At 45.2% G+C, this 11255-nt stretch overlaps 1 protein-coding gene across 2 annotated transcripts in view; it reads right to left on the bottom strand.

Annotated features, from left to right (window-relative positions):
* Window positions 1–4567: 4567 nt before the first annotated feature.
* The window catches only part of LOC146172513 (mitochondrial amidoxime-reducing component 1-like), a 29669-nt gene continuing 22981 nt past the window's right edge, over window positions 4568–11255 (bottom strand). For both annotated transcript variants that reach the window (XM_084586010.1, XM_084586011.1), the window contains exons 6-8: window positions 11138–11199; window positions 9583–9654; window positions 4568–4987 (exon numbers count right to left, since the gene is read on the bottom strand). In XM_084586010.1, coding sequence (XP_084442136.1) covers window positions 4843–4987; window positions 9583–9654; window positions 11138–11199 — 279 coding nt within the window. In that variant the 3' untranslated portion in view covers window positions 4568–4842. The remainder of the gene's footprint in view (window positions 4988–9582; window positions 9655–11137; window positions 11200–11255) is intronic.

Genomic DNA, 11255 nt, shown 5'->3' with positions numbered 1-11255 from the left:
GCCCTCCGCATAAATATTGATTCTTTCAAAGCATCGGAGGGCTGGCTTGCATGGTTTAAGGAAAGGCATGGCCTTGTGTTCAAGGCTGTGTGCGGGGAGAAAGGTGCGGTCAACGAAGCAGTCGTCAAGGGCTGGCAGAGCGTCAACATCCAAGAACACATCGTAGCTTATAACCCCAACAATGTGTTCAACTCAGATGAGACAGCGCTCTTTTTTAAGGCGCTGCCAGATAAGACCATTACGTTTAAGAGGGCCCCTTGCACTGGCAGGAATAGGAGTAAGGAACGTGTGACAGTGCTTTTAGCAGCCAACATGACGGGCACAGAGCGCCTTCCTCTTCTCGTCATCGGTAAGGCGTTCAAACCAAGATGTTTTTATAACGTCAAGCACCTTCCAGTCAATTACCACGCTAACAGGAAGGCATGGATGACTTCAGAGATATTTCGTTCATGGCTACTAGAGCTCGAACGTCAGTTCAGCGCCAAGAAACGGAAGGTGCTGCTAATGATGGACACTGCTCTGCGCACTGCAACGTTTCTGAGCTCCAAGTGATAAAACTTGTATTTCTGCCGCTGAATACAACTGCCGCGCTACAGCCGATGGATCAAGGGATCATACAGTATGTGAAAAAAAAATACCAGAAGCAAGTTTTGGAACGTATGCTGCTCTGCATGGAGCGAAAACAGCCTTAAACTGTAACACTTTTGAGCGCAATCCTCATTTTGGCAAACGTGTGGTCGCGCCTGACGATGACGATACAGCACTCGTTGCCCTGCTTCCTACTGAAGTACACCTCACCGACTACATCGGCATCAATGATGGGGTTCCTATAGCTGGTCAGTTGAGTGATACAGAGATATTCGCTGATGCCCACTGTGCTACTGACGAGGTGTCCGATGATGACCTCCGCGAAGAACTTCCAGCCCGGGGTACGACCACAGAAGCTGTGGACGCCCTCACTGTTTTGGAAGAATTTTGCCTCGATGCCCCACATAACATGCTTGCGTTGGAGAATTTGGCGCGTGTTCGAAAAGTTGTTCTTGCAGGCCAGTTTTTGGCAAAGAAACAAACTACAATAACAGACTTCTTCACGAAGTAGAGCTGAGGAATAAAAGCTTTTTTCATGTGCTGTTTTAGCTGTTCATTAGATAACTCGGCGTTCGGAAAATTCTGACAATTTTTTTACTCCCCGTGAGATCTCAATTAACGAGGTTTTACTGTGCAAAAGCGGCCAACAGAGTCCAGTGCGCGCGCACAGAAGTAGTCAAATCCTTAATGCTCCCTCCGCTGCTACTCAGGCCATCGCAGCCTATACTCACTGGTATGAAAAAAATGAAGCAAGCGTGCATACTGCTCCCGCTGTGCTTTGTCGAGGCAGTTCCAAACACACGTGCGAGCACACAAATGAGCGCCCAGGGCAGCTCGAAGCCGTCACGCGCTTGAACGTGCTTCGACCCTTCAACGGCCAGCCTCTCCTTTCACCCTTCCCGCGCATTGGACTTGAGAGATATCTTGCAGTTTATCTTGCAGTCCCCTCTCATTCCCTCCCAGTAGATCGAAAAAAAAAAAAGAAACACCGGCAGGAGACGCAGTAGTGAGGTAGACAAACGCCAATTTCGTGTCATGTGATTGTCTGTCGAGGACCTGCAAAATTATTCTTCCACCTTGCACAGTGTTGCCAGCAGATGTCAGTTTTGGTTTTGCAACAGTTCGGTTTCGCTGTCAGCAGAGTTATTCAGCGACTTTTGGCGCAGGCGTGGCGCTCAAGTAGGTAAAAAGTTGATTTTGTAGCAGCATGTAGCAGAATTTGATTTTGCGCAGTTTGGCGCAGCAGTTCCACCACTGCACACTACAGCCCGCAATTATGGTAGCAATGAAACACTAGTACTGAAAGGCCACAAACATTGTCGCTGAACCACTGGTCGGTTTCATATTATCATCAGCCTGACTATACCCACTGCAGGGTGAAGGCCTCTCCCATGTTTCTCCAATTAACCCGGTTCTGTGCTAGCTGCATCCACTTGACCCCTGCAAACTTCTTAACCTCATCCGCCCACCTAACTTCTGCTGCCCCCTGCTACGCTTTCATTCCCTTGGAATCCAGTTTGTTACCCTAAGCGACCATTGATTATCCTCTCTTCGCACTACATGTCCTGCCCATGCCCATTTCTTCTTCTTGATTTTCACTAGAATGTCAGTAACTTGAGCTATTTCTCTCACCCACTGCACGCTTCCTATCTCTTAATGTTACCCCTACCATTTTTCGTTCCATAGCCCTCTGCATTGTCCTCAACTTAGGTAGAACACTCTTGGTTAGCCTCCACGTTCCAGCTTCATAGGTGAGTACAAGATGCAACTGTTGTATACTTTCCGCTTGAGCAATACCGGTAAGCTGCTAGCCATTATCTGCGAGTGCTTGCCAAATGCGCTCCGTCGCAATCTTATTCTCCTTGTTATTTCTTTTTCATGGTCTGGATCTGCGGTTACTACCTGTTCTAAGTAGACATATTCGCCTAATACTTCCATTGCTTCGCTACCTAACGTAAACTGCTGTTCCTTCCCGAGGCTGTTGAACATTACCTGTCTTCTGCATATTGATTTTCAAGCCTACCTTTCTACTTTTTCTATCTAGGTCATCAATCATTCTTTCCAATTCATCCCCTGAGTTACCTAGCAAGGCAATGTCATCAGCAAATCGCACATTACTGAGGTATTCTTCATCTACTCTTATCCCTAACTGCTCCCATTCCAAGCCTCTGAATACTTCCTCTTAGCAAGCTGTGAATAGTACTGGGGAGATCATGTCTCCTTACATAACACCTTTCTTTATGAAAATTTTGTTACTTTCTTTATGCAGAACTATGGTTGCTGTACAGCCACTATATATATCTTCCAGCACTTTCAGGTACGGCTCGTCTACCCCGATTTCCCAATGCCTGCATCACCGCCGATGTTTCAACTGAGTCATATGCTTTTTCGTAATCAATGAATGCTATGTATAAAGGCTGGTTATATTCCGAGCATTTTTCTATCCCCTGGCTGATGGTATGGATATGATCAATAGTAGAGTACCGCTTCCGAAACCCTGCTTGATCCTTCACTTGATTGCAGTCTAAGGTTGTCTTGATTCTATTAGCGATTACCTTAGTAAATACCTTATACATAACAGACAGTAGGCTGATTGGTCTGTAATTTTTAAGGTCCTTAGTGTCCCCTTTCTTATGAATGAGGATAACGTTTGAGCTCTTCTATGGTTCCGGTACCGTCGAAGACTCCCGACACTGCGTGTACAGGGTCGCCAGTTTTTCTAGTACAATATCCTTCAACAAATCTCTAGTTGTCTGTTCGTCTCCAGCTGCTTTCCCCTTTTTCATACTTTCTATAGCTTTCCTAACCTCGCCCTTCGTCACTGGTGGAACGTCTGACTGTTTTTTCCTACCGCCAATCTCATTATGGTCCTGACTACTTTGGCTACTGTAGAGATCAGTATAGAACTCCTCGACTACTTTGACTATTTTGTCCATAATCGTGATGATGTTGCCCGCCTTGTCCCTTAGCGCATACATCTGATTTTTGCCTATGCCCAATTTCTTCTTCACCACTTTAAGACTTCTTTACAGCATGCTCAATTTTCTCCATGTTATACTTCCTTATATCGGCCACTTTGTGCTTATTGATTAGCTTTGATATCTCTGCCAATTCTATCTGGTCTGTTGGATTGGAAGCTTTCATGCTCTGGCGTTTCTGAATCAAATCTTTCGTCTCCTTAGCTTACCGGTAACCTCTCCAACTATCCTACTGCCTACTTCTACAGCGCACTAGTAATGATATCTCTGAAATTATTGTTCATTGCTTCTAGGGTAACGTCGCCATTCTTGGTTAGAGCTGAATATCTATTCTGTAGTGAGATGCTCTTTTGCTCTCCCCCTCTCCGCTAATTCATTGATGGACTTCTTTTTTACTAATCTGTTGCATTCCTTCTTCAGATTTAGAATAATTTGGGACCTCACCATCCTATCGCACTTTCCCGATTACCTCTACATCTTGCATAATGGTGGGGGTTGAACACAGTATGAAGTCAATTTCATTTTTAGTCTCCCTGTTAGGACTTTTCCATGTCCATTTCCGGCTCTTCGGTTTGCTAAAGAAGGTATTCATGATTCTTAAGTTGTTGCGCTCTGCAAACTCAACTAGTAATTCCCCCCTGCTATTCCTAGAACCAATGCCATAGTCACCTACTGTCTGGTCTCCTGCCTGCCTTTTCCCTACCTTGGCATTGAAGTCGCCCATTAGTACAGTATACTGCGTCTTTACTTTTCGCATTGCCGATTCTATATCTTCGTAGAAGCTTTCAACTGCCTGGTCATCATAACTGCATGTAGGTGCGTAGGCCTGTGCGGTTTCATATGGTAATCATCAAATGTCATGGATGCTGCTATCTAGAACACCACTCATACATCACTAGTATGCAAAACATAATTAGATGCCAAAAATGCTGTTTGAAAACTCTGCAGCCACACTGATGCTATAGTACAGGATAGCCGTGAAGCAAATGTTGGTACAGGTACTGAAAAGCTTTATAGGCTACTAACATATCATTCATCTAAGCGCATGCAAGTGCTCAATCCTTTTCAAAAAAACATCCCTGCTTAGTTTCAAATTTCAGCAGTAGGAAATAATAAGCTGAACACAATGAAACAAATGCTACTTATGAGAAAAAGCCACCTTTGGCACATGGCTTTGAGTGTCACAATCAGGAACTTGAAAGAAAATTGTATCAATGTTAAGCAGCCTTTGAACACTCACTAAATTTCAAACTTGAATCCCAAGGCGTATCTTATCTCACAGTAGAGGCTCAGGGGAGATGAGCGCGCAGACCTCATCTCCAACTGCGATTCTGCCATCCCTGATGTGCACAGAGCCTATACCAAAAAGTGGTTTGTGATGATACTTTTGCAGCCCTTGTTCAGACCTGTCAATTCTGTATCTGTAAAAGCAAGATAGTGTTATGAAAATGCCACATTGATCTACACCCAATACAGCCATCTCATTACTACGAACATCTCATTAGCAATTTCTCAAATTAATAAATTTTTAAAAATCTCCCAATTGATTTTCTATTTTCAATGCAAAAATATTTCAGAATGAATAATTTCACTATTACTGTATTTCAGAAAAATGTGCATATTTTATTTTTTTCTTCTATAATCTAAGAACATCAGTATTAAAAATTCGGATAAAATTAACAGCGGTGTAGCTCGCAACTCGTGCGTGAAACAGAAACTGCCTTTTCTGTGTGTATGGTCCGTAGCTACAGTAAAACCTCGTTTATCCGGATCTCATTAACTAAAAAATTCGGTTAACTCGAACTCTCTGCGTGGTCCCAGCAAGGCTGTGTATAGTTCAATGGCGGCAGACGCTCATTATCTCGGAGACATTTACCCGCACAACGGTTAACCCCTTTCGCTGTTGGGCATTTCTGGCCGTGACGCACCCCCAGTGTCGGCTTTGTTTCAGGGAACTAGCATAGCGATTTATTTTTTTATTATTTAGTGTTCTGCAGGTGTTGTTATTTAGCATCATCATCAGCCTGATTATAAATTAGATAAATGAGGATAATATAAGAAAACATCTGCTCATTACTTCTCTAGAGACCGAATCCGAGCTCCACTCATATTTATAATGAAAAGAGCCATCGCTCCAGTCCGCAGTCGGAGGTCCCACGCGGTCAGCTATCCGAAAGTAAGCGCGCGCACGGAGGACGTACTTTCGGTGGTCCGCACAACGGAGAGAAGCGGCACATTGTGAAATCAAGATGACAGAGAGAGATGGACAGAGGCTAAAGCAGCCTCCTTTGATGCTGCTAGCCGCAAGCAAGAGCGCGGCAAGAAAGAACGAAAGCAGTTATCTAGTCATGTGTCGAGAGGCAACGGCGTGAGCCCGAATGTAACGCAGCGTAACAGACACGCCAACACAATAATAATAAAAACCTGCAAACTTGCGGAATGTGGCAGCACAACCCTTGAACCTGCAACCGCACACACGCGCCGTGACACGCGCGCCGCAAGATCGCTTAGAACGATGGTTTAGCGCGCGAAGCAACCGCGCCCCCCAGCGAAGAAGGTGGCGGGGGTGGGCGCGGTCGCTCCATCCATCTTCAGTATACAGTCGAACCCGGTTATATTGCACCCGGATGTATCAAATTTTGGTTATATCGAACTCACAATATCCCCTTGAAAATCCCATGTAAAAGTATAGGAAAGCCGCGTCATATATCAAACTCAATTTCGCCGGTCGTTCGATATATCGAACTCAGCACCACGCGCTGGAAAGTGTGCCTTCCCCAAAGACGATCGCATCACCCTTGGCCGTTTGCCGCGTGACGTTTTCAAGCCACGCGCGGAAGGAATGAGAGGGGACAGTTCTGGACAGTGCCGCGCCCATTCCCCAAAGGCACGCGCATCTGCAGTTATCGTTTCCCGCGCGTCAACACATGATGTTTGCAAGCCATGTGCGTGGGTGTGCCCATTCTTTTGCCGAGCTCTCTCCTTCAGCACACGCTACGCATGCGCCAAGCCAGCTCAGCCCGTTTTCAGACAGACATGGGACGCTTTCTTCAGCGTGTGTGGCAAACCCTCTGCGCGCAGCGGCTGACGTGGCTATGGCGCCTGCGGACGTTAAGAAGCGGCAGCTCTCTGCTTTTTTTTTTGCTTTTTGCGAGAGTCATTCTTTCTTATCGTTGTGCTGTACGCGCGACGTAGCGTAAGATATGGCGGCTGCGGACGTTAAGAAGCGGCAGGCTTTTTTTTTTGGCGGGAGCCGTTTATCTTTGCATGTATGAATCAACGGAAGCCCGCCGTCAGCTGCTGCGATCATGACGCCCGCCCCATCGCGGCGTGATAAATCGAACAGGCCTGTGCAATCAAGCCATCACGGGCACTCTGCCAAGTTCGCTCCCCGCCACCGGAGGAGCTATAAAAAGATAAACACGCCCTGACGTTATCGCTGCGCAACATCTTGGCACGTTGCCAAGAAATGAGCTGTGGATGTGATGACCGAAACGGAGTGACGCGCGCCATCGACATGCAAGCGAAAACGCTCGCGATTTTCTGCCGCAGCGACACAGAAACCTTGTTTTGAGCTGCTTCGGTGGCTCGAGCGGCGAGCGGGTCGCAGTTCCAACAAGTTGAAATTTTTTGCTCTGTTGCTGCCGCTCGTCGCTGAGATCGCTCAATCACTTGCATGCGAGCGAGCTGGCCTTAACACATTTTTTTTTTCAAATTCTCGGGTGCAAAAGTGGAGAGTGGGTTCATTATGCGAGTGGGTTGATTACACGGCAAATACGGTATCGTTTTTTCGCATCGTAAGTGCCATCACAAGCCAATTTTTGTATATCGAATTATCGATATATCGAACTTTTTCGCGACCCCCTTCGAGTTCGATATATCCGGGTTCGACTGTATACGCACCAACATAACGCGGGGCGAAAATACGAACTTGTAGAAAGATTTGACAAATGGCGCAGCCTGTCCAGGACGCCAGCGAAGTTTTGAATGCACAATAGAGAACGTACCGGTATGTCGGTGACACTGTGGGGGCGAAGTGCAAAAACGTACGGTACGTTCGTGACAGCGAAAGGGTTAACTCTGAGAACTCCGAGGATGACAGCTAATGACTTTCCTGCATTACCGTGCATAGATGTGCATCCACAGCGGGCAAACAATGGGAAACCTACGCGAGGCGAGTTGGTCGGCGCACTGCTCGGCAAAAATGAAAAACAGCGGCAAGAAAAAAAATTAGAAGGGTTCAACGCTGCTGAACCAAATAGTGAGCAAAAGCATTAGCTGAGGCTGACCGAGCGTTCTTCCACGGACGCTGACACGGCACATAGCGACGAGCAGTTAGACCTGGCGTAGTGTTGCTTTCGCAACAAAAAAAATGTGGTGATGGGCGATGACGATAGCGGATCATGCAAGCAGTGGCTAGGTGGCACCGGTGACCGCGCACTTCAAAGGGAGGAGCCTCATCATCATCATCATCATCATCAGAGCGGCAAGACTGTATTTTGCTGTCCCGCGGCTGTGATGGCTACACCGCACACTTAATTTCTTTGTACCGATTGTTTGTGATGCAACAGTGACAGCGCGTGAATCATGAAAATAAGCACCCGTTGCTCTGTTCGACTGTTTAGGGCCTGTTGCCGCTGCCATTAAATCTCCACGACGGCGACAGCCACTCCAGTCAAGTGACAACGATCTTGCCATCTCTGACATGCTGACCGATGACGACATATTATCGAAAGTTGTCGATGAAGACGAAAATTGTGCTGGCGATGAAAGTCATGAGCAGCCACTGCCGTAATGCACTGTGCAAGAGGCCGCCAAGGCTCGCTGTACTGGGGGAATTTTGCGTCGGATCACGCGACGATGAGCATGCGCACCACAACTTGATGGGACTGAAAACAATTATCGCGCAAATTTCGCAGAAGAAAAAAACAAAAATAACTCAGTTTTTCACGAAATAAAGGTATGTGTATACCCAGTAAATTTGTTGTCGTTTTCAAGGTAAATTCAATAATCCGAAATTTTCGGCTTACTAGAACATTTTTGCCAGTCCCTTGCGATCCGGATTGACAGAGGTTTTACTGTATCAACATCAGCATATCTAGTGCCAGCTCCTAGCGCCACCACGAAGCTGTGGTTTAATATGCAGTAGCCAGCAGGCCTAGCCGCCTGCCTTTTTTCTTTGTGCTGTGCGTCGTTCACTGGTTGGTAATTCGTGCCATCCACACGTGGGAAGGTTTTTTTTTGCGGATTATCTTATTGTGAAGTTTGTGCGAGGTCTGATGATTGTAGCCCACGAAAATGCCAAGATGAGACAGCAATTTTCGATGCAAAAACTCGATGCAGAGAAAAAACAAATCTGCCTCTGCAGGTCGACCGCCGCGATCATTTTGAGACTGAGACAAGATTTTCAAACTTCAGGGAATACTGATGATGAGGCCAATTCGAACTGATTTTTTTTCTTTTTTTGTGTGTGGCGAAAGTCCTTAATTTCATCGCTCGGTGCAATCACGTACCGGATGAGGTTTTGCACAAAGAGAAAAGTGTATGTACTGTTGTGGTGTAATATGTAGCGTATGATCGTGTGTGCTACATGCAGCAGAATAAAATAACTGATTTCTTTAAACAAATCAGCTTTAAAGTTGGTGCAACATTGTCATTTTGAGATTTTGCTTGTCTACACACATGCCTACTGCCAAGGTAAGCTCATTTTCATACCTAGGTTTGACCACTGGTTTATAACTGCAAGTTCTTCATTACGATATTTCAAAATAACGAACAAATTTCTTGTAGTCCCGCACGATTCATTACATCGTGATTTGACTGTAATGTTAGAAGCATTCCTCAAAACAATGTTGATTTCAAAGAAAATACTTATGCAACTGAAAGCCACTTCCACTGTGTCATGTAGCTACAAAGCTATACAGCGTTCTCAAGCCAAGTAAATAAGAATGCCTCCAGGATAAGTTTTCCTTAAACAAAAATATCTAATGAAGTCTCCTAGCTTCTGTCCACTTACTTTCGCAGTGTCACAAGAGGTTCTTTATCAGTCTTGGCACCTGTGTCTTGATTTACTGTAGTCAAAATACATCTGTCAATAAAGAATTGGGGCACACTTAAGCTCCACCTTTAATGGTATGACAGCATTAATGGCTGCCATCTGAGACTTCCCATGCAGATCCTCATTCGCACTTAACCCCAAACCTATTTGTATCTCCACTATCTCACAGGTACCAAAGCTACCACATTTTGTGCAAGACCACCTGACATTAAGTTCAATTATAACCAAGCTGTACCAATGTGCCTGCATGGCCTAGGGGTAGTTTGCATGGCTCAGGATCGAGGGGGGGCCGGGTTTAATTCCCACCTCACAGGATTTACGCCAGCAACTGCCATGTCATGCGATCTTGTGACATCACATAACCTGCCAACCAATCACAGCTTGGCTGCCACCTGCCAAAAGCGTGATAGTGATTTTTTGTTCAGAACGCCAATGGCAGGGTTTTCGCTGAACGGGGCTTTTAAAACTGTTGTGTTAAACTTCGAAAAAGTAACACCAGCAAGAAAACAATTGAAAATAAGGTTAGAAAGGAAAACAAGTAGATATCGAAAATGAAAAATGTGGTAACAATAAGATACCTATTTCAATTTACTCGGTTCCTGTTGTGTACTTTGACGTCCGTACTTGGATGGCACTAAAGAAAATTCCTGTGTGCAAATTACTGCCGAATTTGAGAGCGAACATCACTCACAGTGTTGCATATTCTGGTCTAAGTTCTTTGAGGAGTAACTTGTTGTTGGTACCCACCTGGATTTTCTTTTTAATTAAGAAAAACTGGTGTCATCTACTAGAGAGCAGCTTTCGGAAGGAGTGGCTGAGCAGCTAAAACAAGCTGCACCCCCCTCACAAACATGACAGCTTGGCTCTGGGCAGGGTGTGCTTGATAAAATTGAAGCCAAGAAGAAAATATGCCGCTCCTCTAGTCCAACACTAGAAAAATGTGACAGTAAGCTTCAAAACAAATGGCCAACTCTTCCACACAGAGTTGTCCAAGAGGTGGAGCAGTCTGGACAGACCAGCTGCTTGTCTTGTATCTGCAACAACTGTACTCGCAGTCGACAAGCCTCCAAATCCAAACAATGAAGGCAACTATTGATGTTAAATTAGATCTCAACTAATGTAGACCATAATATGCTACCTTTTCAGTAAGATGTGTGTTCCACTAGGCCAATAGTTTTTACACAGAAATTTTTTGAAGTCCAGCCCACATATACGGAAGTCCGTGTATCAGGATGAGCTTGTACCAACTGTTAAACATGAAACACTGACGTACAGTTACACTACCTGTATAACTCATAAATTCAAATTATACCATTTTCAGTCATCTGTTAGTTTGAAACAAAAGGTAAGGTTTGGTTTGGCGATTATTTTCACAGACAGCTCAGGACTAAACACTTAACTAAGTTCTCCGTAAACCGTGAGGCCGTCCTCACAATGTTTTGCTATTTCCAACTCAAATTTCCTACTTCATGCTTGAATGAAATTAGAAGCATGCCTCTGCAAGCACTGTTACCTGGTTGTGCGATTGAAGAAGGCCATCTCTGCATCTGAAATCCTGAAACGCTTCCAATGGTCCTGCATATACAAATGACAAAATGTCTCACTGCAGCATTTCCTTACTACTTGTGCAC

Source organism: Amblyomma maculatum, unplaced genomic scaffold (genome assembly GCF_055883805.1).
Source record: "Amblyomma maculatum isolate TAMU_Amacu unplaced genomic scaffold, ASM5588380v1 scaffold_13, whole genome shotgun sequence".
In the NCBI taxonomy this organism is placed as follows: Eukaryota; Metazoa; Arthropoda; class Arachnida; order Ixodida; family Ixodidae; genus Amblyomma; species Amblyomma maculatum.
The sequence above is the reverse complement of the archived record's forward strand: the minus strand, read 5'-3'. Positions and strand labels throughout refer to the sequence as shown.